This window comes from Coprinopsis cinerea, assembly GCF_000182895.1.
Source record: "Coprinopsis cinerea okayama7#130 chromosome 1 map unlocalized cont3.1, whole genome shotgun sequence".
Taxonomy (NCBI): domain Eukaryota; kingdom Fungi; phylum Basidiomycota; class Agaricomycetes; order Agaricales; family Psathyrellaceae; genus Coprinopsis; species Coprinopsis cinerea.
In genome coordinates, this window is record NW_003307544.1 from 1,595,572 (window position 1) to 1,621,177 (window position 25,606).

Consider the following 25,606-nt stretch of genomic DNA (forward strand, 5'->3'; position numbering starts at 1 on the left):
ATTCCCTTTGCATCTCATTTCTCTCTCTGTCCCTTGACTTACAGAAGCGACGTTCATTTACTTTCTTCTACTCACAAATCATGGCCTCTTCCTCGCCAGAGCTGCCAGCCCCGTTCGCCGCTGAGACGGTCAACACATTCTCTTACAAGGACGCAACTGAAGAAGAAATTCTCGAAGATCTGACAAGGTCGGTCTGCCACCTCATGATCAGAGTCTGTTAACAAACCATCCTCGGTCCAGTCGCTTCATTCTCAACCTACCGGACGAAGAGCTAGCATCTCTGGAACGGATATGTTTTCAAGTCGAACAAGCGTATGTCCATCCATTCTCTTTCGATTGTGTCTTGCTGAACCGTCGGCCTCATAGACATTGGTACTACGACGATTTTATCCGAGAGCAAAATCCCAAATGCCCGTCCCTTCCACTCAAGAAGTTCACTGCAATGATGTTTACGCACTGTCCCATATTACAACATTGGAATCATGAAGAAGCGTTCGAGAAGTTCATGGCATACAAGACGAAAGTACCAGTGTGCGGCGCAATCATGCTCAACAGCACATGGGATAAGGTAACCTTCCGTCTTCTGGTATCATGCGTCCAGGACGCTGACTCGATATAGTGCGTACTTGTCAAAGGTTGGAAGTCGTCGTCTGGATGGGGCTTCCCCAAAGGAAAGATCAACGAAGTGGAGGAGAAGCATCTATGCGCTGTCCGCGAGGTAAGGAGAGATCTTCTGGAAATCGCCACTATAGCTGAGTTTGCGGGTTGCAGGTTCTCGAGGAAACAGGTTACAATCTAGCCGGAAAAATAAATCCAACACACTATCTTGAAACCGTCAACGGTGGGCAACTGGTCACGCTGTTTGTTGTACCGGGCGTTCCAGAAGATTATCCTTTCCGGACAAAGACGCGCAAGGAGATCAGCGTAAGTGATGCTCCATCACATCGCAGGCTTTGAGCGCTGACAGTTCTCCAGAAAATAGAATGGTTCCGTTTGGTCGACCTGCCAGGGTGGAAGCGAAACAAGCAACCCGCCGGGAAGTTCTACCTGATTTCACCGTTCGTCGGGTGAGTGATTGCGATCCCCCTTCTCATGACCCACTCTGAATGTGTATCGATAGCCCCTTGAAAGCTTGGATCAATGCTCATAAACCGAAGAAGGGTCGCAAGGGTTGTTCGACGGAAAGTGCGACGCCCAAGAAGGTAAAATCACCCGTGCCCGTTCCTATCCCACCATCGGAGCCCGATGCCTTGCAAGATTCAAGCTCTCAGTCATCCTCTATGGACAACGGCGACCCTCAGACACCTTCACCGCTCTACGCGGAGTCGACAGGTGTAAAGATTGTTGGAGAAGAAGGCATGGCAAATGACCATCCCGACAGTCAGCAGATGGAATCGATGGACCCGCAACTTGCCCGCCTGTTGACTGGCCTTACGCTATCTGCCAACGCTGCGCCTTCCGACAAAGCTGGGCTCGTGCCGCAGAATAACCCCCAACTAGGCAATGTTTCGTCTACAACGACGTCATCGATATCCACGATTGTTCCCATCCCTCCGGCCCCCGAACCTGTTCACGGACCTAACCAACCTGCTCAGCAAGACCCCGGTGCTCAGAGTGCGAGCAATGCAGTGGTTACAAGCCCTGGTCCGTCTGAGGCAAAGCCGATGTCACCAACAAATTCGACGCTTGCTCCTCGTTCTCCTGTCGTGCGCAAAGCAACGGCGGATATCTCCCCTTACCTTTCCCGTGCAACAGCAACCCCATTATCTGCACGCCAGCTCCAACAACTCGCCTTGTTGGAATCCGTTGCGAATGAGTCTGCTCGTAGGACGCCTGCTATCGCTGGGAACGCTCTAACGCCAGACGCCCGAAGTCTGCCACCGACCACATCTCCTTCACTCAGCCGACCTAACATAGCATCTACGGGCCATTTCCATGCTAATCATACGACTGGCCCACAGCCTCTCCCGCCTTTGCCGAACAACTTTGGCAAACTTCATCCCCTTCAGGACGTCATGGCAAGATCCAGGACAAGCCAGGGCGTTCACCGCGGAGGTCACCACGCTCCGGGTACCATGAGCATGAACCAACATCAGTTGCTTTCACTGATTAATGGAGGACGGCCGAATGCTCCCCCAAGCTCTCCGCCATCGCATTTCTCTCCTCCCTACCCTACTATGTTTGGCATGCCCCAGCCCATGTACCCACCTGGTCCACAGGCCATTTACCAACCTAACCCAAGCTTCCCTCCACACTTTCAACATGATGGCCCACCTCATCCTGATGGACTCAACCCGATGCTCCGACCTCGTCCATTCTCCACTGCACCTATGCCCCCGGGCCCGTCCCTTGCGACTAAACCCATTAATCCCTCTGCCAGTGCTCTGTTGTCTCTCTTGACTTCGAATCCTGTCCCACCCCAGCAGCCCCAAGGTATGCCAGCACCCTTACCCGTTCCTCCTCAACCTCGACCATTGGGCCCACTGTAACTTAAACCTATTATCGCCCTTGTCTTCCCGCTCTCGACTTAGTCGTCCATTCCTTTCGTGCTTTCCATCCACTGCACGATGATTCTAATCTATCACACTCGTTTTCTGATCCGTGGATCTAATTTTTGTCGCTGCAAACGTCGTCATTGTATTGTGTAAACATCCGTTGTATCACTTGTCTACCCAGTCTTAGCCTTTGTATCGAATACACAAATTGTTATCCAGAACTGCAACTTCTTCAATTCGGCCCAGGGAATACTTGATTGGGTCGAGTGGGCATCCAGTAAGTTTGAAATGTCCACTTCGAAACTTCGCTGGCTCCATAGCCCACAATACCATGGTCACTTCGGCGGCCAGAGTCTTATGGCGAGTTGGCCGAGGAAAGGGGAATGGTTTTACCTGGATTAATCCGGGGGCGAGTATACCGCGAGCATCTGGTCGAGCCTCTCGTGGCCGAACCAAGTCGCCTGTCAGATTCGGATCGACGAGAGCGCCCGAATATACGCGGGAAAACACTTGGAGATAACTTCGTCGGACTAATATCCACTACGAAGTAGGTAGGATTTTCATTCAAGCAACATCACGACAATCGAGGAATCTGTCTATGACATGCGGTGATTCTAACATCTGTCCTTAGCATAACGAGAGGATGGGACCGTAATGGGAGATTGTGGTTTCGAGGCTCGAGCTGTCTTCTTGTCATGAATCCTTTGGAATGCCCGAGTCAACTCAAGGTTTTTGCGACCGTCGTGGAGGGAGCAATCATTGCCATTCGCGGTTACTTCGAAAAGGTGAGATCGCTGCCCACGATGAAGAGCTCCGCAGACAATCAGTACATCCATTAGTTGTTTCTAGCAAGCTGGGGAGTGTAGAAGACAGGCAAACGCTAGAAACGGCGGTTCTGTAAGGACAAAGGAAGATGCGCACGCCTCTTTTGGTTTTGGCGGAGGGGGCTTGGACGCTAGACACGCGCATTACCGTTCGGGGCTGTCTTTGGACATATGACAGAAGGCGCTGTCAAGATAAGTGGCGTGGCGCCAGGTGTTATTCCATCGCATCAAGAGGCTCCTCGCAGGAAGAAGCCCGTTTCCGGGAAAGTTGAACTGGAACATTCAAAACAAAAGATTGATAAGTAAGGTGCATGGGAGAGCACCGGGAGCCGACCATAGGCGTAGTAGAACAGTCGGGTCCGTACAAGAATAACCTCGAGTGGCAGCGAGGGTCCGGGTAGCCTCCTTAAAGAGGCATTTGCTGAATTTCCATAAATTCCCATCATCATGTGACAGTGACCAGGACTCGGGATCTTATCTGGGTCCCCGCGCTCTCGACTAGTTTTTTCAGCGGAGTGGGTAAACCATAACTTCTCCTTTACATTCTCTTGCTTTCAGTTCCCTTGCGCTGTACTTTATTCGTTCTATGGACTTGTTTCTGTAACTAATTATCACCACTCCTCAACGCCCCAACCCATAACCAACATGCTAACAGGAAGCGGAATCAAAATTTTTGCTGGTACGTTTCTGAATCGTTCTAGGGGCCCCGAATAGCTCACGGTCTACGACCATTGGTCTGTTTTGAACAGGGACTAGCCATCCAGAACTAGCCGAGATTATTGCACGACGGTACCTCCACTTCGCTGCTGCTCAGGCAGTCTCAGAAGTCATTGACTTTCGTGTTCAGCATTGGTCTTCCTCTGGGTAAAGCAGAGGTTACCCGGAGCCCCATTGGCGAAACCACTGTCAAGATCCACGAATCCGTTCGAGAGGACGATGTATACATCATCAATACTGGTTGCGGGGCCGTCAATACTTCACTCATGGAGCTCTGCATAATGATCCATGCCTGCAAGATTGCCAGTGCGAAGCGGATAACAGCCGTCATCCCCCTCTTCCCCTATGCCCGACAAGACAAGAAAGACAAAAGCAGGGCGCCGATCACTGCGAAGCTGGTAGCGAACATGATCCAGAAGTCGGGATGCGACCACGTTATCGTCAGTGGTCCCGGTTAGCTTTGTGCGTAGCGAATGGAACTGACACGCACTTCACAGACTATGGACCTACATGCATCTCAAATCCAGGGTTTCTTTGATGTTCCGGTCGACAAGTGAGATTCATTTCATCCCTTGCCCGAGATACGCTTTCTCTGACCTATGCTTTGAATTAGTGTAAGTTGATCGCCACCCTTTGGTTAAGATTTGTGTTTAAATCATGTTCTTTCGAATTTCGGATGTAGCTATATGCAGAGCCTTCTATCATCCTCTACATTCGCACCCACTTCGATATCAAGGATGTGGTTATCGTCTCGCCCGATGCAGGCGGTGCCAAACGGTACGGCGATGATCTTTTAGCATCTGTTTAGACAGCTGACTTGGTCGAATGCAGTGCTACGTCGATAGCGGATCGACTTGGGGTTGACTTTGCACTTTTCCACAAGGAGCGCAAAAAGGCGAACGAGGTCTCGCGGATGGTCCTCGTTGGGCATGTCACAGGGAAGATCGCGATTCTTGTTGATGACATGGCAGACACCTGTGGGACACTCTGCTTGGCGGCATCACACCTCTCGGAAGCGGGGGCCACCAAGGTCTTTGCGTTTGTAACGCACGGTATCCTCAGCGGTAAAGCGCTTAAAACCGTGGAGGAGAGCACTCTGGAGAAGTTGATTGTGACGAACACACTTCCGCAACAGCATAACCAGGCTTTGTGCAAGAAGATTGAGGTCATTGACGTCGGGAAGGTGCTTGGGGAGGTGATTCGACGTAGCCACTACGGAGAGAGCGTTTCGAAACTATTCAACGAGGTTCCATATTGAATTTAGTGTAATTATATTGTAGAGTTGTTCAACGTTATATCACCAAAAGCGACTACGATCCGAAAAGGTTGCAAAAAATGTATGTTCACGGATGTTTTTGGCAAAGATATTCGGTTCAATCGGTTGCGAGTGGAAGCTCGATGGAGAATTGCTTGGCGGGGGTACTAATTGGTGTGAATAACTGATTCGCAGGCTTCCTTTTCTCTGCTGTCCTTCTTACACACATGTCCCTCTGACTGCCGGTCTCGACGACGAAGACGACGACGACAACCACAGGACGAACTGGCCGATGCCAGCCGTGTCATGTACAACAACACAAATGCCAATCCCACACGCAATAGGCAGCCCCCACTTAGAGAGACTATCACCGTCGTCGGCATCCCCAGCGTCTCTATCGACAATGATCGTCTCGTCGTTGGCTCCTCCCAGACCAGTATGTTCTCCTCAATATCTACTCACATTACCCTCTAACCGGCCACTCAAGGCTCTACACGGTCCTATACACCCATCAAAGTCCTGGGGGATGGCTCTTTTGGCACCGTCTGGCTCTGCGACTGGCATACAACCTTGCCCCCAAACACACCCCTGTCCCCGATGCAATGCGGCCAAGGCGCTCGACCAGAATGGGCGGGGAAAAGGCTCGTGGCCGTCAAGCGTATGAAGAAGCGGTGGGAAGGAGGCTGGGACGAGTGTCAGAAATTGAAGGAACTCGAGGTGAGTCCCCAATTATTTTTGACGCCCACGACCCCCTCTTCTGAATCTCTTCCAGTCGTTACGCGCAATTCCTTTTCATCCAAACATCATTCCTCTCTACGACTTTTTCCTGTTGCCGACATCCAAAGAACTTTATTTCGTCTTCGAGTCCATGGAGGGCAACCTGTATCACCTCATCAAGGCGCGCAAAGGCCGACCGCTTGCTGGAGGGCTTGTGTCCTCAATTTTCCAACAAATTACGCTGGGACTCGACCACATTCATACACATGGCTACTTTCATCGAGATATGAAGCCGGAGAACGTTCTCGTCACGACTGTCGGTCTTTTTGATTACACGCCGGTTTCCCCAATCGCGCCCCCAAATGCACCAAAGGAGAGGGATGTCGTTACCATTATCAAACTGGCTGATTTTGGTCTCGCAAGGGAGACGAGGAGCCGTCCACCATACACCGAATACGTGTCGACGCGATGGTATCGGGCCCCGGAGGTCCTCCTCCTCAGCCGCGAGTACTCCAATCCAGTCGACTTGTGGGCATTGGGAACGATCATGGCCGAACTAGTCAACCTCAGGCCACTTTTCCCCGGTTCAGATCAAGTGGATCAAGTTGCTAGAGTTTGCGAGGTATTAGGAGATCCAGCGGAGGACTATAGAGACAATGGTGGGAATGTTGTTGGAGGCGGTCAGTGGCCACACGGGGTTTCCTTAGCGAGAGACGTCGGATTCCAATTTCCAAGAGTCAGTCATAGTTTCATTCATACGTTCTTGGGAAGAAAGCTTATCACGCTGCTTTTCTAGATTGAGCCAAAGGATATTTTCTCGCTCTTCGACGCATCCGTGCCGCGCTCTTTAATCCAATGCATTCGTGATCTACTTCGGTGGGATCCTGCCAAACGACTGACCAGCAAGCAATGTCTTGACCACCTGTATCTCCGCGAAACAATCCATCGCAACAACATTCCAATGCCTTCAGGACTTAGGGCGGCCTCCGTGTCACAAACCTCAATCCCGATGATGTCGTCCCACCTCAACGGCTCTTCCTCGCACCCATCATTATCCTCGCACACTCCACGCAATGTACCTCCTTCACATTCAAATTCCGCACATCATGTCCGCCCTCCACCCGTACCGTCGCACTTCCCGGAAGTCCCGCCTCCACAGAACTCACAACCTACACCCTTACCTTCCGTTCCACATCAGCCGATTCCTCTACATGCTCAGAATGGTCGCCGACCACACCCTATTGTTGGGTGGACAGGACCCTCACCTCAACCTGCATCGGACTATCCCATGGACACATCACCATCGGAACCTTATGCTAATGGTCACGCTAATAACGGACACTCAGAGCATCATCCACCAGCCGGGCATTCCATGCCCCCACCCAAGTCACTCAAACTTGGTCCGTTCGGGAAAAAATCGAGCAGATGGGCGCTTGGAATCTTTGGGAGTGAAAAGTCGCACCAATTACCTCCTGTGGACGAAGTCACTACGACTGCGCTTGGAACACGCAAACGTTCACAGTCGTCGAGTACAGATGGCAAATCTGTGCGCGACCTGTCTCCTGAACGACCCCAGGATCTTCGAGAGGTTCAGAAGCAACAGAAGAAGGAAGCCGAGCGTATCAACCGCGAGGCTGAGAAGGAGCGTCGTAAACTTGCAGAGAAGATGGCCCGAGAACAAGCTCGGGCAGTCATGTCCAAACGTAACCGGATGCTTCGGGAAGCCGTTGGAGAGGATATCGACTGGTCTGGTGGAAATCAGGAGCGTGTGGTCGACAAGGGGACCAAGCAAGCATCGTCTGGTCCTATCCGGCAGAAAAGCATGGGGAACCTCGGCAATTCTACCCTCCATGCAGCTTCTGGAAAATACTCTGAGCCCCCAGCTCCTCCTGTCAGCTTTGACCGGTACCGTGATTGGAGGGGAACAGGTGAGCGTGTCGCGAAAGCTCGCAGACGCGAGTACGACGACGATCATTCGATGTCTTCGTCGGATGTTCACAGTCTCAGTCGGGTATCTTCAATATCTTTCGCTACTGTGGATAGCGATCCGGGCCCATCACGCCTACGGCACCACTCGAGCTTCCACCATGCCGCCAGCTCACGGACATCTCGGTCATCATTGCGCACTTCATTTGATGATTTTTCCCCCTCTGCTCGGTCATCTAATTCCTTCTCCCTTGAAGGGTCCTCATCTCTTGCTCATGAATTCGGTGCTCATCTCAACGTCAACCCTCACATATCCGGGAGCGTGTCCCCACCGCCACTTCACATGCTGTCCCTCTCCCCCACATTATCCCCGCCGCTTTCACCCAACCCACCCTGGATTCAGGTGCAAGACATCAAAGAGAACGGGTTAGGTGGACAGTCCCCACCGTATATTACTCTACAGAATCGTCAATTCAGCCCCAGCCCGCACAGTCCTTTGGACATACACAACTACCTGCAGCAACCACCCAGCCCTTTCAATAACCCTTCCGCACCTGCTCAACCGCCAACCACGGGGCAGACTCCGCGATCCGCAAACTCGGCCATAAACCCAATATTCAAAGTCGTAAGTCTCGATCCTGATGTTATGTTGTTCTACCGTTGTCTGACCTATTCGACAGCCCTTACCTCCCCCTCCACTACCTTCATTACCGCTCCCTGCCGGCCAACCTCTGAGTTCTACATCCCTGACTAATAAGTTACCGCCCTTTTCTCAGTTGGAGGCTGTTGCAGGGGGCGAAATATCTCCGACTTCGCCCATGTTTGCGGACCCTTGATCCTTTTCTCTTTGGCATTGGTTGTTTATTTTGGGTTTTATCTTTTTTATTATTTTTCTTTCTTTTGGTTCTTCTGCCACGCGACCTATCATAGACGTTTGTTGTCTTGCTGCCACTGCCCGTCGCCCTTCCACCTCCTGCCTACGGACCACACTCGTTTGATTTTCTCCTCGTTTGTGATATAGCCACTTCACTCCTTTCATATTCCCTTCGAATGTCCTTGTGCTCTCATTGTTCGCTCATTGTCTGTTCCATCACCCTATTTTTTTTTTTTTTGCAAGCAGCTCAACACGTCGCTCATTGTTCGGCAGCTCCCCGACGCCCAGGAGGTTGCAGTCCCCCCAAGCACAGCAAGCAACACTTTATAATGAACCATCGACTCTATTCTCTTTCGCACTTCGCAGCATAATCCCTTTTTGTTTTGCCGTTACATACCTTACTTGTTCACCTAGTGCACTATTTCATAGCCGGAAGCTTGGTATAGTAGACAGCCCCGTTGTATTTTTATGCTCACTGGCTTGTATTTTAAGCAAGTCTCGGGTAGGACAATCCAAAAAGACTCGAAACACTCAAAGCACTCTGTGTGTGGTTGGACAGAAAGTTTAAATACATTCGATGGGTACCACGAATGAAGAGAATAAGATTGTGTCCCACAGGCTGTATACGGCGATGAAGGCATTCTATCCGTTGTCTGGCGTGACAAGGCCCCAAGGTGGAGACCGACTCTAATGATGATGGTGGGGGTCTTGCTCGAATCGAATTCCACTGTAAAACAGTCCAAGCGATTCCAACATGAGGCGCGAAACGAGCGGAGTGAACCTGAATTAACCCACCAATAACTAGGTAATTTCATTCATCAGCTCAAGCGTGAACAAGGACTTGGGTGAGAAAAGTGACAACTTACCCGCATGCTCGTGGACCAGGTTGATCCTGTCAGAAAAAAAGAAAGACAGCAACGTCAGTCAAACGGTTACTTGCAGCAACGAGACAAGCCACCAGGGTCCGGATACCCCGGCGGACAAGGGAAGTAACCCAAGGACAACGAGGACGGGGTTCCGATGGTTGGCAACAAATTGCTGAGGAAGGTTTCGACGTACAAGATTGATGTAGATCTTGGGATGGCCCAAGGGTCCTCCTCCTAACGTCCGCAAAAGGGTAAAGTGGGTCAGTAAACCGTGTCTCCTTGTTTCAGAAAAAGAAGTTGGGCAGGGAGGTTATTGAAAAAACTTGTGCCATACGTTGACGAAAATGGTTAGAGAGAGGGGTATTGCAATCTCCAACTTACCTCCGTCGCAAACAGCACTCCTGCCTTGGACAAGGCGGATTGGTTCTTGAGCAATGAGTTCCATCGCGCTCAGAGGTTGCGGTTGCAAGTCCATGTTGGTTTGTTCAAAGCGGGGGGAGGAGCCAGCTTGAGGACGCGGTTTCTGGCTTGTCGACCATGTACTGGGAAAGTTGGGAGCCTGCCATGCGCTCAGTGGAGAGCTCTCTGTCTTCTTCTCTGGGACTGAGGTCTTGGTGGATTCGGGCTTGGTAGACGAAGCTGAGCTGGCTGCTCGAGCAAAGAATTGCGCAGAGCGCTTCAGTTGTGGTGCAATTCGACGGCTGAGCATTGCCTTGGACGGTGAGGAAGGAATAAATAGCAATGGTCGACGTCGAGCAACAGTGAGAATCCAGCTCAGCCCTCTCCCGATCCCCGCCAACAAGTTCCCACGCGTCTTACCGTCAACCTCGCTGCAACTTTAAAGTATCGCAACTCGCACATAGTAAAAAGTTTTTGAGTAGAAAAAGAAAAAGAAAATGGACATATAACATGCGACTAATATACAAATGCAGACGGAACTGTTTTACAATGTTCTAAAGCTTTTTTTAATGACCATGAATCGCGCCCTGTACTAATGAACCAAGTTCTTAATCCATCTCCTCAATCTCGATGCCATCGTCCAAGTCCGTGTCAACATCCATCCATTCCTCCTTCATCTCGCCCTCGTGGTTGGGAATGACTTGTAACCGGTTGTGGGGTCCATCGAAGCGGACTTTGACGGTCTCGTTTGGCAACACTCGGCCAGCCAGCAAGTGCACAGAGAGAGGGTTCAGCAATTCACTCTGAATCGCACGGTTTAGAGGACGAGCACCGAATTGCGTCGAATAGCCCATGGACATGAGGTACTGCTTCGAATCGGCATCAAGGTCGAGTTTAATCTTCCTGTCTTCCAGGCGATCTTCAACCTCCTTGAGGCGAAGGTCGACAATCTTGAGGATGTCCTTGTGGGAAAGAGCGCGCTAGAAGTCGAGTTAGTATTCGTGAAGTAGCATAAACGGGTAAGATAACTTACGAAGACAATGATGTCGTCGATACGGTTTATGAATTCGGGAGGGAAATGCGCAGTTATGGCACCCATAACCAGCGAGCGAGTCTCCGGCAAGACGGGTCCTTCTGGCATATCATGAAGGTAGGCGGCGCCCAAGTTGGAGGTCATGATAATCACAGTGTTCTTCATGTCCACCACACGACCTTGACCGTCCGTCAGGCGACCATCGTCAAGGACTTGTAGGAATATAGTGACGAATTCCCGACAGGCCTTCTCAATCTCATCAATGAGGATGATGGAGTATGGTTTTCGGCGCACGTATTCTGTAAGTTGGCCACCTTGGTCATAGCCGACATAACCGGGAGGAGAGCCAATGAGCCGCGAGATGGAATGCTTCTCGGAGTATTCAGAGGCGTCGATACGAATCATGGCATCGGGAGAGTCGAACAAGATTGTGGCGAGCTAGAGAAATATAGTTAGCACCTGAAGCTATCAAAATGACATTTATTGAGACTCACCGTCTTTGCCATGAGCGTCTTACCTGTTCCCGAAGGCCCAGCCATCAAGAAACTGGCGATAGGTCTGTTCGGGTTGGAAAGGCCGCTTCGAGACAGGCGGATAGCATTGGCCACAGACTTGACTGCATCCTGCTGGCCGATAACACTCTCCGACAAGATCTTCTCCATGCGCAACAGCTTCTCCTTCTCGGTGGTGACCAGACGGGTTACCGGAATATTGGTCCATCTGGCGACGATATCAGCAATGGAGTCGGGAGTAACAACGTCTGCCCCAGTCCCTTCAGCAGCCTCGGCAGCCTTCTGCTGCTCAAGCTTCTCCAAGCGGGCTTGGAGGTCAGGAATGGCGTAGTATCGCAAATCGGATGCGGTGGCGAGGTCGTACCTAGTGGAACAAAGTTGAGTGTATCTTCAATCAGTTAAGCATATTGCGACATGGCGTACCTTCGCTCTGCATCCTCAATTTTGGCCTTAAGTTCGTCGATCTTCCTCCTAACCTGGTTGATCTCATCGCCACGTTGCTTCTCGGCTTCGTAGTGAGCCTTGAGAGGTTTCAACTGGTCCTCAATCTCGGAGATGTTTTTCTTGGCAACCTTGAGGCGTTCTTTGCTAGCAGCATCTTTCTCCCGTTCGAGAGCGTGGATTTCGACCTCGATTTCTAGCTTGCGTCGCTGAAGTTTGTCTATCTCTTCCGGCTGGGTTTCTCGCTGCACTCGAGCACTGTAATGGGAAACGATTTAGCGTCTCATAGTGGGTTGTTAATAAATGAAGACTTACTTGGCACAGGCCTCGTCGACCAGGTCGATGGCAGAGTCGGGAAGTCGTCGTTGAGTGAGGTATCGATGAGCGAGGGTAGCAGCCGAGATCAAAGCACCGTCGAGGATTCGGACACCGTGATGAACCTCGTACTTCTCACGAATACCACGAAGGATGCTGATGGTCTCGGGAACCGAAGGTTCGTTGACAATGACCTGAGCGAACCGTCGTTCCAAAGCGGGGTCGGTTTCGATGTACTTGCGGTACTCGGAAAGGGTGGTAGCACCGATACAACGAAGCTTGCCGCGGGCCAAGAGAGGCTTGAAAAGGTTACCAGCGTCCATGCCGCCACCTTCTGCGCCTCGTCCGGCCATGATGAGATGGAGTTCGTCGATGAAAAGGATGACGCCAGGACCGCCCTCTTCTGATGCCTTCTCGACCTCGTTGAGAACAGATTTGATACGCTCCTCGTACTCTCCCTTGTACTTTGCACCGGCCATGAGGGCACCCATGTCGAGAGAATAGAGTCGGGCGATGAGACTGGCAGGGACATCGCGCTTGACTATACGTTGTGCGAGACCTTCGGCGATGGCGGTCTTACCGACACCTGGCTCACCAATGAGAACGGGGTTGTTCTTGGTCCTAAATGACAACACGTTAGTGCATTGAGCAAGTGAAACAACAAGAGGTAAGACTGAACGCACCTTCGACACAGGATACGGATGGCACGGCGAATTTCGTTATCGCGGCCGATAACAGGGTCAAGCTTTCCCTCTTCAGCGAGAGCGGTGAGGTCAACAGCGTACTTCTGCAAGGCATCGAAGCCCTGCTCAGCACTCTTGGATTCGACGCGACGATTACCCCGCGCTTGCTCGATGGCAGTCTTCAGGGAGGCGGGGGTCAAGTTGTTCTCCTTCAGAATGCCCTCTATTGATGAATCCTTCAATAAAGCGAGAAGGAGGTGGTCTTGAGCGATGTAAGAGTCGTGCATGGTCTTTTGGAGCGACTGGGCCTCCCTGAGGACTTTGAGAGCAGTGCCGCTGAAGCTGGTTTCATCGGGCGGTGGGCTTTGCTGGGGTAGTCGGACGATGAGTTTCTGAATGCCTCGACGAATGGCAATCTGAAAGCAGAGGTTGTAAGCTACATGGGAAGGATTGGCCAAGAAGCAAAGGTCCACATACCGGATCACCACCCGCACGTTGTATCACGGAGGTAAATAGCCCCTGTTGGGACGAGGCAGATGCTGTTGGTGCACCTGGCATTGCCTCCCCCATACCCTCATTTACGAGGACAAATGCGATATGGGCGGGCGTTACTGGAGAACAAAGGATATCAGCATCTTGACCTGGACCTTAGCAATAGATAAGTGAACGAACCTTGGGCATTGGAATAGTCTTTGGCCAACTGAATAGAGTCGGCTATTGTCTGCTGAGCCTTGTCTGTAAAGTCAAAGTTTGAGGACATTGTAGTAAAAGAAAGCGGTGAATCTGGTGATCTGTGGGTTTTGGAATCGTCATCTATATAACCAACCAGACGCCCTTATTTCCAGAACGTCTGGGTCACTCCTGTGCTTTGCTCGAATGCACTCGAATGTGACGTCACCCCAAGCTTCTGGAACGGTCCAGATGTTCCCACACCTTTGACGCGCAGGCCGTGATTATAAATAATAATAATAATAATAATTATTGGGGAGGGGCAACGGTGCAGGGGCGGCATTTTGTTTGCTCGTGTTTGTTTGGCCGGCCCAGTGCGTCAATTGGCGGACAGCCCCTCTCTGGCCGGTCCCAGGACCGATGGCCTTCCAAATAGAGAGAAAGCCGGTAGAGATCACCGACAGGCCCAAAATGGCGTGAGTTGATTTTTTGGAGTCGCGTCCGAAGTGACTGTCCCTAGGCGCTTAGCCCACATTATATACACTTAGGCAAAATCTATTCACAACATTTTTTTACTACCCTGGAATGATACGCTATGGTGAAAGAAACATCTTGAGATGTGCTGTCATCGTGTCCAGACATTGCGAGCCAGAAATCGAGGCTCGACGCGCTCATTTGATTAGTCATCGATTAATTTGACGCGCCAGGCGCAGCACCTCGAATCGCGTATTTTCAATGCAAATTGGCTCACAGTAGGTGTATTGCTCTCGTTTTTTTATATGTCGTTCATAAATACATTATCTAGTAGATGACAAAAGCGCTAGGCGGTAAGCGCAAGCGTCGGTCCGCATTACAGAAAGCTATCACAGAGGCAATGAGGCTAAAAGCCCTTGACCTGAGGCGCCAGAAAACCACGGATTCCTCAAGCACTTCGGCTTTAAACGAATCGCCTATCTTCAGTCAACATACGAGTCAAATATCTAAGGAATTGGACGCCTACAAAGCAAAATACAATGCAGTACAAAAGAAGTACCACAATGAGAGAAGGAGGAATAGGAGACTGGAAGAGGCGAACAGGGAATGGAAGGACAAGGCGAAACAGGCGAGGACGAGTCACAGTAGGACCCAGGGGTATGTTCTGCAGCTGGAGAAGCAATTAGGCGTGGTGCAAAGCGATGCAGAACAGGTGGTTGGGGCTCTGGAGGACCGGGTACACAATCTGAAGGACAGCATGAAGGACCTCAACAAGAAGCATTCCATTCTTCGAAGACGATGCAGACGGCTCGAAAAAATGAATCAGAACCTGAAGCAACGAAAGAAGAAGATGATGATAAACCGACCTAGCGCATTTCGACTTCGTTATAAGGGAACCTACACTGCAGAGGCAAGGGCACTGGCCCGGTACATGGTTGCTACTGGAACTGCTGAAGCGAAGGTTGGAGAAGCGATTCAACGCATAGGGTCGGTTATGGGGCTGGATGTTGAGCACAAGATGTCGAAACGGACGGTACAACGCGCGGTTATGGAGGGAGGGATTGCTGGAGACATTCAACTTGCAGTGGAGATTCTTGGGGCGAGCAGTGAGTGGAGGTACCTCAATAAATCGATAGTAACTCACCAAATGCCCCAGAACTATGCTTCAGCTCGGATTCCACATCACACAGGCACATTGAGTACGAATCCCGAACGATTGCGCTTCAAGTTATCGATTATAACGACCCCAATGCGAAACCGGCGTGGCGAATGCGTACTCTGGGTGTAGACACGTCGGTTAACCATACAAGCGAGACCCAGGTCGAAGGACTGAAGAAACGACTTCAAGAAATCGCCGAAATCTTCAATTCATCGCCCCTGGCCATACGGGAAGGCCTTCACTTCGATTCGGACGATTTTGCATTCCGCCTTTATGGAACAAGCGGTGACCACGCTGCAGACCATCTATAATTAAATTATAGATGGCTATCTACCCGTATAGACTCTGAGAGACTTGCCCGCAATCCTCTGCGCATCTTTCCCTGTGACTACGACAGAGAGCTCGCCCCCTTTCTCTTCAAGCTCTAGTCCCCACCGTGCCAAATGCTCCTTGTAATGTCCCGACGCCAAGTCCCACAGTCGCCTCTGCACCTGCGGCTCTTTGGTATGGGACCACAGGGACCGCGGTGGCATGGCACTCTTCAAGTCGATAGAGTATTCACAGTCTTGGAGTGGACAGCACCACTCAAAGCAGCCTGGTTCAATGATTGGTTCTGCCAATAACACCCTGGGGATTGCTCTTCCAACAAGTTCAACTTCCGACTCTGATTCCGACTCTGAGCTCAGGTTGGAGTCGGAATAATCATCATCATAGATGAGTTTTCCCGACCCTACTTGCTCCTCAGGGTCCCCCATGATGACATCCACATCAGACGCTTCTGAAGTCGATGTAACAGGCACCTTCTGTGACCAGTGTCAGCAAGCTTGTCGAGACCGACGAACCTCACGTTGCGTACCTTTTTCTGCCCTGCCTTTCTTTGAGAAGACACTCTTTTCAATGCGTTGTGCAGCTTCTTTTTCCAATAAGTTCTATGCGAACCAAACCTCTCCATACCGAAAGGATTGTCCGCACTAAACCTGAGTTCCTCCAAGTCATAGCCTGCTGGTATCCCCCATCTCACCCCCTCACTTGCTGCCCTTTCCCGCGCCTTCTGAACCTTTTTGCAGAATTGTGTCCATTTCTTCAAGTTCACAACATCAGTCTCCTTGGACGCAGTCGCTATCTGGTTGGCCAGTATCCATTCCGCCTGTGCTGCAAACCGTGCCTTCAAATCCGAACTCGCCAAATGACGCAGGAATCGTGGTCTCTTCGACGTTCCGTCCTTCAGGGTGTGATCGGTATCGTCCTTGTCGCAGATGAGACGTCGATGCTTGTCGGCGGGGCGGATGATTTCCTTGTACTTGGCAATGTACCACTCCACAGTGCAATCTTCCAGGGGCTGGTTGTGGTCTTCCTTCAACCTCTTCATCATCTCGTAAAGTTGGGTTCGGTCCATGAAGTTCCGACATCGTTCGTAGGTTGCAGATTGTATCGATAAAATCTCATACTGGAGGTAATTACTGGTGCATAGGTTAACGGGTGATGAGAACTCAGCAGTCGAAGATGTTAATACCCACCGTGACCTAATGGTTAAAGAACTCCGGTCTGTCCCCCTCTCCCGAATGGTAGTGAAGTTGGCTTGCATATTGTTCTTGAAGCAGATAACGAGGCGAAAGGGTATTCGAAGGAGCAAGCCTTCCTTCTGATGAAGGCGCTTGACTTCAGCGAGGCCCTCGTCCGAAAGTTGCTTCAAGTTGTCGATCGTCATGATGCCATAGATATCGGTTTTGTGAGCGTTAACCATCTTAGTATGCGAGGGGTTCCGGGTGTCTGGCGGAAGAATGTATGTTATATCATCCAGGCTACGAAGAAAGTATGTTAGCGTTTCAACTGCCCGAAAGCGCCGAGTCGAGTGCAAACTTGCCCAACCGTTTCTGCCTTATCCCCCTCCCCCTGCGTCATCCACACATCGGTCAATTTAATGCATGTGTTCTTGAGAGTCTCCTTGTCCAAAAAACGTTCGTCAATTGGGCCGATTGGCTTGGGCATTGTGAAGGCGGAAGACGAGAGGCAGCGCGCGAGGCGCGGCTCTGGTGTCCTTGATTGATGATCACATGATTGAATGGGCCAGACAAGGTTGATAGGGCTACACTACAGTTACCACCTGCGTTCCACCTTCTTCTCCGTGGTCATGAGTCAATGAACTCGTTCCCAAGTCCATGTCCTCCAACAATTCCGTCCACCAGACCCGACAATGCTGAGTAGCATGCCCCAAACAATAATGTCTGCCGACCCCAGCCCAGCTTCACCCTTCTCCATCCCCTTTGGCATCATCATTGGCCTTCTCGCCTCTTTCGTCCAGTCTTTGGGATTGACTATACAAAGAAAGAGTCACGTCCTTAACCAAGCTCTGCCCGAGCATCGCAGAAAGGTCGAGCATCGACGACCGTAAGTCCAGATTCCAAACCATGCGACCGAATGGACCAAGTTGGTACTCGTGTTCCCCATGAAATACTGACATTGGTCATTGTGTATCAGGCTATGGCTTCTCGGTTTTGCCATCTTCATCTCTTCAAATGTTCTCGGGTCTCTAGTTCAAATTGCCGCCCTACCCGTCGTCATCCTCGCCCCGCTTGGCGCAGTATCCCTATTATGGAACGCCTTCTTTGCCCGTTGGATTTTGGGCGACGTGTTCTCCCCGTGGATGATCCTCGGTACTATCCTGATTGCTGGAGGTGCCGTGCTGATTGCGGTATTTGGTATCGTGCCCGAGCCTACTAGGTCGCTCGAAGACCTGCTAGAGCTATTCAGACGGCCGGCCTTTGCTGCATACTTCTCAGTCCTCGTGTTCGTGGTGTTGCTCAGTTTAGGAGCGGTAAGTATATTTATATTCAGACCATCATGCGTGCTAACTGGCCTCAACCGTGTATGCTTATAGACCCACATCGCAGAATTCGCTCTTTCTCGCAAGCTCGGCCAGAATGACGACGACTGGGAAGCTTCTGCCTTGTTAACCCCGTCATCCAATATAATCGACCTCTCAGCAACTGACGACCCGCCCCGAAACGATGGCATTCCAGGCCCGGCGAGTTTCGTAGCGGATGAAACGACGCCTCTATTGCAAGATGTTAAGCCTAATGGCACAACAGAGGACACCAATAGCCGGGCTGGGCCCAACAGTTTACATCGCACACGCATTCTCATTGCAATCTCCTACGCTTCATTTTCGGGCATCCTATCCGGCATGTGCCTTATCTTTGCCAAGAGTGGTGTTCAGCTGCTCCTCTTGACCTTGGGCGGTCAGAATCAATTCTGGCGCTGGGAGTCGTGGGTCCTTGTCCTCGGCCTCGTCGTCTTTGCCTTATTGCAGCTATGGTACCTGCACAAAGCGCTTATACTTGCTGATCCGACTCTAGTCTGTCCCTGTAAGTGACAGGTATTCGAATTCATGGTGACTTGGGACTAACGGCACTTTCCCAGCTGCTTTTTGCTTCTACAACCTATCTTCAATCCTTAATGGACTTGTCTACTTTAACCAACTGTCTTTGATCAGACCGCTGCACCTACTTTTGGTCAGCCTCGGTATCATTGTCTTGCTCTGTGGTGTGTGGGTTGTCAGCATCCAAGCTGGCGGAGGAGTCGTTGATGTGACACCATGGACGGACGAGCCCGAAGAGATGCTTTGTAACGAAGCGGTGTCCCGTGAAGAAGACGAAGAGACATGTCTACAAGAGGTTCCCGTTTCAAGACCAAGCGGGCCTCCTAGAATTGGGCCTGTACCTCTCGACAGAGGCACGCGTTCCGAGTCGAGTGTTCCCAACATCAACGCGTCCACATTCAGTGACCTCCATCCACACAAGCACCATCGAGTATCAACAGACTCGGAAGCATCACAGCCTTGCAGACGACGAAGAGGTTCGACCACCTCCGATGTTTCTCAGCATCGTCTATCACGACGAAACACGACGCATTTACCTACATCACCAAGCCTAGGCTCGCGTTATTCTCTCAAACACCGGCTTGCGTCTGTGGGCAACGAGTTGTACCGACACTCTCATGGATCGACAACACACGGTGGCCCTCTATCACCCCCGTTGAATCCAGCGGGCTTCCAGATAGGGCTGTCACCTGTAAGCCCTGGGTTCGCAATTATGCCAATGGAGAGGCGGTCGAGGCATTCGCAACAGCAAGCGGGATTGGGGCTTGGGTTGCCGCCAGGGTCATCGAATCGGAGGAGGACAGTCAGCGAAGGGGATGCAGCAGCCAGGAACGGTCTTAATGCCGATGATGGAGAGCTTGAAGGAGGAGCTGGAGACGAGCAAGAAAGAGGGGAAGGGGCGGATGGTGCTGAGGAGGGTTTGCAGCGGGATCGTGGTTCTGATGAAGACTCTTCGAGGTGGACGAGGTGGATGGTTAACATCTTCAGATCGAAAAGTTAGATTCTTTTATCTTGAATGTTATTGAACCTGTCAATTAGATTAGTAGTATTCTCATCGTAAATGACATTCTTTGAGGGTAGGTGTTTCGGAAATCGCGATCATGACTGTCCATTCCCCCGATGACGGTGTTGACAGATTTACCTGATGATTTCGCATGTAGGCTGGCACTGGCCGATGGCCTGGGCTGGCAATTCGTATTGTATATTGAACTTCTGTATGCAAAATTGAACCCATTCCATATCCATTCCGGCAAAGGTGCGGTCGATAAGCGCAAGGTCAGGCCAGCACACAGTTCGTCAGACCCCACACCATGTCATATCTTTGATTCTGTTATATGGAACACTGGCTTCTTTTACCTCTCCACCACCGTCCTGAAAGACTCGGAGCCTAAGCTAGGACCCCCAAATATACCCCTCAAGGCCGGATGAGATTCTGGGCTGGCCGTCCGGAACCAGACGGTCAAATTTTGGATTTTTTGTCCGGGAAATTCACCATCCTCGAGCCCTAAAATCGCTCTTTTCTGGCCGGATCAGGGAATATTTTCCCACACGGGCGCTTTTTTTCGGGGTCGGGGGCCAGAAAATGGCATTTTTGTTGGACTTTTGTCCGGATTTTATCTGGCCTTCCGCGATATTTTGGCCTCTTCCTGTCCGGATTTCGCATCCGGCCTGTGGCCAAAACCCAGTTTTTCTGTCCGGATTCTCTTCCGACCTTAAGCGCGATATTTGGGGGTCCTCCTAAGCTCAGCGACCTCTTCTGCGCTTGGTTCATGTTGTGGAAGCGCTCATTCCGGTCAACGGAGAGTACCCATAAGAAATAGCGCCGTCTGATATATACTATATGTGGATATGTATGGGTTTCCAAGGCGCCAGGGCTTGGGTGTGAGAAGTGAAGGCCGTCTTCCGAAGGAACTTTCTTGTGTTTTCGTCCAGGTCCTTGGTGGCGCCGTTTAAAGTTAGCAGACAACTGACAAACGCGTAGACTTGATATAAGCGAGAGTTCACGCTGTCTGACCCTGCGAGCGAGGCTTTCGTTTGAGTGGAAAATGCGGTTGACGCCTTCCAAGCGGATTAGGGGGCCGGAGGAAAGCGAATAGCGGGCGAGTTTGAGGATTTGATCTAATCAATCGAGATCCCGCCATGTGCGGTTTTCCCAATGAAGACGCGCGCTCCGCGACTTCTGCACGCTCGTTCCTCTTCGAACCACAAGAAAACGTCCTGGAAATAGCATTTCAAGGGGGAGAGAGGAGTAGAAAGGTATGGAAAACGAAGGCGATTGCTGTTTGGCATGGGATGGTGCAGAAAAGCAATGAATTGGAGCAAATAAAGCAACTTTGCGTAAGGCTGCCGGAGTGTATAGTGTTCGGACTACATATGTTGATTGTGCCCTGAGGTTTGTTTGACAGGGTCGCCCAATTTTCGCTGTGGAACAGATCCTTCTTCTCCACCCTTCTCGTCGTTCGTTTTCCCCTCTCTTTTTTAATAGTTTCTTCACCATAGCGTAGTTGTGCAGAGACGCGCTACGTGAATGGTCTCAACGATGCGGCAGCAACGAAGTATGGTGCCAGCGAATTCGCTTGGCCCTGAGCAAATCCTGAGGTCGCGGTTTTCGGACCAGTCACTAGAGACAGCGGCAAAGAAAGGGTGGTCATCGAGGTTGGCATCGACGAAGAGCGAGCCTAAAATGGAGGCGTCCAGGACTGTGAGCTCAGGCACGCAGGACTCGTCACTCATTCCGATCATTAACGTTTCGAATAATAATACACAACACCCCTCTTCTTCCACAACCACCATCACCACTGTTCATAACCACCAGTCTCAAGACAATCTCCCTGCTCTCGCCGATGAGCTCGACTACATTACTGTGACAAACCAGTCCCCTTCTAGCCCAAACGACCCCAACTCAAATCGCCACGACAAGGCTTCACGCATCCTAGGCATTCGACACAGACGCAGCATGGAGCCTATTCCCGCATCCACCAGAAACTCCATCGTCTCGACGCGTTCCTTGCGTGACATTCGCGACCCTCCAGTCATTTCTCATGTCCCCAACCTACCTTTGACTTCCCTCTACGTGGTTTCCGGCCTTCCAAAGTCCCCCCACACATGGACCTTGGCCGACCCTGACTCCGTCATGGGTTTACACCACAGCGAGGGTGCAGTCAACCGCTGGTGGAGGCCAGAGGTCCTTGGTAGTACTGTCACCCCAGGTGCAGGTGGCGGAAAAAAGAAACGAGGTCGCAAGGGCGAGGAGACTACGAAAGGGGCTGGAGCTCTCAGTAAGCAAGAGGTCGGGAAGATGCTCTCCAAAGCGCTTAAGGTTTGTCGCCCTCCGTCTTTTCGTCAACAACTCCCCTTTACTGACCACGTATGTTCCTAGCTTTCATTTACCCGCGAAGTCGAAGTCATTGCTTCTACCCTCCAGCCGGCGTCCACTATTCATACTTTCACATTCACTTTACCTGCACCCAGCACTCCTTTGGCGCCAACTCCTTCCGGCGATTTACTTCGAGCTTCGATTTTATCTACAGCGGACAACCGTTCCTCCGCCGCCACATTCGCTTATCCCTATTCGGACGATCCTTTTGCACGTCCATCCTCAGCTTATCTCGGACCCCCTAGCATACTTGCCCGGGGCACTCATAATTCCTCTGCGACAGGTCCCGGCGCAAGTGCCACGGACCTTAATTCCACCTCATCCTCCAACAACGTAACCTACCATGGCGTTTGTCTCACAGTTTGGTCGCACGCCGATGCCGAACGTAGCGTGGCCATTCGTCGCACCCTCGAGGCTGGGCGCTCTCGCAAGGAGTCGGCCCAGTCGGCGGTCACCTCCCGCCTTCGACACCTTCGATCAAACCTCTCTGGATCCGCTAGCGAGGATCACCCCACTGTCCAAGCCCGCAAACAAGTCAGGAAGGGTGCCCGCGGTCCTTGGGGCGACGCGGAGACCGATACCGAGACGGAGGGGGAGGGCGCCATCTCTGAAAGTGACTTTGAAGTTGCCAGCACCATCGGTCACGGCCCTGGAGAAAGCACCCTTTTCCTTCCCGGCGGTACCGTGTTTTGGTTACCTTATGCTCTGAGTACGTCCCTCGTCTCGCTACTTCTGAGCTAGGATATTGACTTCACTCCAGCCCTTGTATCCCGACACCCCGTTTACGATCTCATGCGCGACTATTTGACCCTATCTTGGGCACGGTTCTCCAAGGACGTGCAATCTCATACTCTGCAAATATCTAAAATCCTTGCGCACCCCGCTCCTAGGGCGGGTGAACTCGTCAAGCTTGATGCGAGTCCTAAAAGCGATGGCGGTGACTCCACTTTGGAAGTCATCGCCCGTTTCCCCGGCGGACTGGACTTTGGACGAGGGTTGGTCGACATCAACTTTACAATGTGGCCTCTATTTAAATGTCTCAACATCGATAACATCTTGACTATTTGTGAGGTACGACACCATGTCATGACCCTTTTATCAAAGCTTATGACCCGCCTCAGATTGCCCTGGCTCCGACTGGCAAAGTTTTATTTTTCTCGAGATATCCTGCGATGTTGGGTGTAAGTTGCTAGATGCGTGTTCATGGATACCAACTAATTTCCCAATAGATCGCCGTAAACACCATCAAGTATTTAGTGGAACTGCGGGGCTGGAATGGAGTTGCCCTTCCCGCTGTCCACTCTCGGGACGCAAAGATTTACATCGATGATCCTGGCCCATGGATCATGGGTCTCGCCACAGAAGCGAGGTACAGCGTCCACCCCTCTCCCGATGTCTGCGTATGCGACCTGGACATCAATTACCTGTTCGTGGATTCCTATCTGATTCACCGCATATTGCTGACACTCTACAACAGGAGTTGCCCCTCTCCTCCACCTGGCGTTATTTCAACGAAGCAGCAGCGTGACAAATATCGCCAGCGGTTGATTGCTGCCTTTGAATCTCACTACCATCCTGATCACTGCATTCCAAGGTCTGTGATGCTTAACTTGGTCTTTCGCTTCTCACTCATCCTGCTTGCCACAGTGAATTCAAGGAAGCCTTCCCAGCTGGACGCTTCCGCCCCGTGTGCAAAATTCAGGCGAAACGGGGCGCCTCTTCTGCTGCTGTTGCGGATCAGATCAAACCTCCCGACTGGTGGCACTCCACCCGTATTATTCAAGCGTTCGATTCTGTTTTGGCAGACAAGGTAGATGGGCAGATATATCCCCGTGGACGTTACTCATTTGGTGTCGCAGTTCAAGAAACCTTCCCTGCTTAAGCGAATCACCTCGTTTGGTAATCCCAAGAGACCCCCACAACTGAGCGCGGCGGAACAGCACATCCAACATTCCATTCGCAAGCGGGCCACAGCGTTTGTCGACGCACGAGATGAACTCGAGACCAAGATCGGACGTCTTTCTCGACGCTTGAATTTCTTGATGACGGAATCTGACTTGTGGCGAGACAAGTTCGCAACCTTTGAGCAATATGCAAGCAAGCTGAGCAATGAAGCGTCTCAATTGAGGGCCAAGATCAACAAGGAACAGCGGGAGACCAAGCGTTTGTCCGGACTAGTGTCCTTGACCGCTGCTGAGAAGGCCAAACTCAATGCTCGTAAGTCTTTCGATTTGGGTACTTAAGGCTCATTCTCACCCATCATAGAATTGCGGGAAACGGAGGCTCAACACAAGGAAGCTTTGGTCGAACTGGAACGTATGCGGGCCAACATGGAAAAGATGGAAATGGAACGTGCCCAAATGATTGCCGAGGTCGAATCCCAGATCGAAAAGGCGTTAGCATCGATGGCCGTGGACATTGATGAATCCGACTACGCCAGTTCCCGACCCCAGTCTCGGATGTCAGCACGTTCCGGAGTACGCTCAAGATGCGCTAGCGATGCGGCCAAGTCTCGTCAGCTTCGCTCCTTTGCAACAGATTCCACCCTTGCCGAGTCGTATGGGGAAATAGCCGAACAGGAAGAGACTATCCGCGTTGACAAACTGCAAGAGACAATCCCGGAAGAAGAGCAGGAGCCTCCACCGGTCAAGAAGAAACGGTTCTCCGCTTCCGACATGGATCTTCCTCAAGATGGTATGAGCGCTGTCGATGAAGGTATCAGCCTCAAGAGCGATAAAATCGCTCAGAAGGTGCTTGAGATTCAGCAAAAGGTGTGCGGTAACACTGTGCATACTTGAGGTCTGGCTAATATCCCCACTTCAGCTCGAGACCGCCCTCAAGACCGAACAAACAAGTCCCAAGTACAAGTCTTACGGCTCAGCTCATGAAAGTGAGGAAGATGACCAAGTTCCTAGCCACCCTCGACCACCACGAAGCAAGCGGGTTCCCTCACGAGCTTCCAAGAAGCGAACTCGCAGCGGGACTACTTCTTCGACTCAGACTAGCACTCCCCTGGTCCACGCTGATGACACTGCCTATCCGTCCCCGACTTTCTCGAAGTCGTCTGTTCGGTCGTCAGTCGAAGGTAATCGGACACCAACTCGAGAGGCCTTCGATCCGTCCGAGACTAGTCACCATGACACCGTCCAAGCGGGCTCCAGCTCTTTCCTTGAGATTGCTCCAGAAACGATCGTCGAAGTTGAAGAATCCGGTGCCAAAGGCACAGTCGGCGGAGCCGATACTAAGGCTATCACTGATGATTCCGACACCGACTTCCAAAGCGCATACTCGGCCAGTCCAAGAAACAGTTACGGGGAAGCCGACAGCGATGACCACGACGAGCATCTGTCCACAGGAGTCATTCGCAACCGAGCCTCTAGTACGGCCACAGCGATTCTGTCCACCAATGGCCAGGAAAATGTGCAGACCACTTGAATTTACACGCGGACTAACTTCATGCTTCGTTCCACCTATAGTTTATACCCTTCCAAT

General features: G+C 51.4%; 9 protein-coding genes across 9 annotated transcripts; 6 read left to right on the forward strand and 3 right to left on the reverse strand.

Moving 5' to 3' along the window:
- Nucleotides 1–80: 80 nt before the first annotated feature.
- On the forward strand, nt 81–3,150 carry CC1G_11296 (DCP2; the record flags this gene model as incomplete). Its single annotated transcript, XM_001828654.2, has 11 exons — nt 81–187; nt 241–312; nt 367–568; nt 620–718; nt 772–924; nt 976–1,067; nt 1,121–1,706; nt 1,962–2,433; nt 2,683–2,772; nt 2,816–2,958; nt 3,127–3,150. The coding sequence occupies 11 exons, from the start codon at nt 81–83 to the stop codon at nt 3,148–3,150; spliced, it is 2,040 nt and encodes a 679-aa protein (XP_001828706.2).
- A 688-nt stretch (nt 3,151–3,838) lies between these two features.
- Nucleotides 3,839–5,294, forward strand: CC1G_11297 (ribose-phosphate pyrophosphokinase 3; the record flags this gene model as incomplete). The annotated part of the gene is made up of 6 exons (XM_001828655.2): nt 3,839–3,998; nt 4,069–4,108; nt 4,167–4,476; nt 4,534–4,581; nt 4,719–4,813; nt 4,868–5,294. Exons 1-6 carry the CDS (start codon nt 3,965–3,967, stop codon nt 5,292–5,294), a joined length of 954 nt encoding a protein of 317 aa, XP_001828707.2. The 5' UTR covers nt 3,839–3,964.
- Nucleotides 5,295–5,597: 303 nt separating this feature from the next.
- On the forward strand, nt 5,598–8,688 carry CC1G_11298 (CMGC/RCK/MAK protein kinase; the record flags this gene model as incomplete). Its single annotated transcript, XM_001828656.2, has 4 exons — nt 5,598–5,727; nt 5,779–6,008; nt 6,064–6,744; nt 6,805–8,688. The coding sequence occupies 4 exons, from the start codon at nt 5,598–5,600 to the stop codon at nt 8,686–8,688; spliced, it is 2,925 nt and encodes a 974-aa protein (XP_001828708.2).
- A 567-nt stretch (nt 8,689–9,255) lies between these two features.
- On the reverse strand, nt 9,256–10,415 carry CC1G_11299 (NADH:ubiquinone oxidoreductase kDa subunit). Its single transcript, XM_001828657.2, has 5 exons — nt 10,056–10,415; nt 9,868–9,908; nt 9,675–9,700; nt 9,604–9,609; nt 9,256–9,535 (listed from the first exon to the last, which is right to left on the reverse strand). The coding sequence occupies exons 1-5, from the start codon at nt 10,381–10,383 to the stop codon at nt 9,496–9,498; spliced, it is 441 nt and encodes a 146-aa protein (XP_001828709.2). The 5' UTR covers nt 10,384–10,415; the 3' UTR covers nt 9,256–9,495.
- A 143-nt stretch (nt 10,416–10,558) lies between these two features.
- Nucleotides 10,559–13,817, reverse strand: CC1G_11300 (heat shock protein; the record flags this gene model as incomplete). The annotated part of the gene is made up of 8 exons (XM_001828658.2): nt 10,559–11,053; nt 11,107–11,544; nt 11,601–11,982; nt 12,042–12,317; nt 12,375–12,995; nt 13,058–13,473; nt 13,535–13,668; nt 13,730–13,817. 8 exons carry the CDS (start codon nt 13,815–13,817, stop codon nt 10,682–10,684), a joined length of 2,727 nt encoding a protein of 908 aa, XP_001828710.1. The 3' UTR covers nt 10,559–10,681.
- Nucleotides 13,818–14,600: 783 nt separating this feature from the next.
- Nucleotides 14,601–15,670, forward strand: CC1G_11301 (hypothetical protein; the record flags this gene model as incomplete). Its single annotated transcript, XM_001828659.2, has 2 exons — nt 14,601–15,306; nt 15,357–15,670. 2 exons carry the CDS (start codon nt 14,601–14,603, stop codon nt 15,668–15,670), a joined length of 1,020 nt encoding a protein of 339 aa, XP_001828711.2.
- Nucleotides 15,671–15,900: 230 nt separating this feature from the next.
- CC1G_11302 (hypothetical protein) lies at nt 15,901–17,103 on the reverse strand (the record flags this gene model as incomplete). Its single annotated transcript, XM_001828660.2, has 4 exons — nt 15,901–15,954; nt 16,007–16,162; nt 16,216–16,819; nt 16,877–17,103. 4 exons carry the CDS (start codon nt 17,101–17,103, stop codon nt 15,901–15,903), a joined length of 1,041 nt encoding a protein of 346 aa, XP_001828712.2.
- Nucleotides 17,104–17,580: 477 nt separating this feature from the next.
- CC1G_11303 (hypothetical protein) lies at nt 17,581–20,166 on the forward strand (the record flags this gene model as incomplete). Its single annotated transcript, XM_001828661.2, has 5 exons — nt 17,581–17,747; nt 17,838–18,174; nt 18,238–18,724; nt 18,780–19,704; nt 19,899–20,166. 5 exons carry the CDS (start codon nt 17,581–17,583, stop codon nt 20,164–20,166), a joined length of 2,184 nt encoding a protein of 727 aa, XP_001828713.2.
- A 1,255-nt stretch (nt 20,167–21,421) lies between these two features.
- On the forward strand, nt 21,422–25,549 carry CC1G_11304 (DENN domain-containing protein; the record flags this gene model as incomplete). The annotated part of the gene is made up of 10 exons (XM_001828662.1): nt 21,422–22,057; nt 22,118–22,823; nt 22,875–23,185; nt 23,236–23,295; nt 23,344–23,540; nt 23,592–23,708; nt 23,762–23,924; nt 23,974–24,331; nt 24,380–24,885; nt 24,938–25,549. 10 exons carry the CDS (start codon nt 21,422–21,424, stop codon nt 25,547–25,549), a joined length of 3,666 nt encoding a protein of 1,221 aa, XP_001828714.1.
- Nucleotides 25,550–25,606: the final 57 nt, after the last annotated feature.

Coding starts and splice junctions, on each gene's coding strand:
- CC1G_11299 (XM_001828657.2), bottom strand. CDS start 10,383: ATGCTCAGCCGTCGAATTGCACCACAACTGAAGCGCTCTGCGCAATTC. Junction 9,909..10,055: donor GAGTGCTGTTTGCGACGGAG/GTAAGTTGGAGA, acceptor TGCGGACGTTAG/GAGGAGGACCCTTGGGCCAT. Junction 9,701..9,867: donor CCAAGATCTACATCAATCTT/GTACGTCGAAAC, acceptor TTTTTCTGACAG/GATCAACCTGGTCCACGAGC.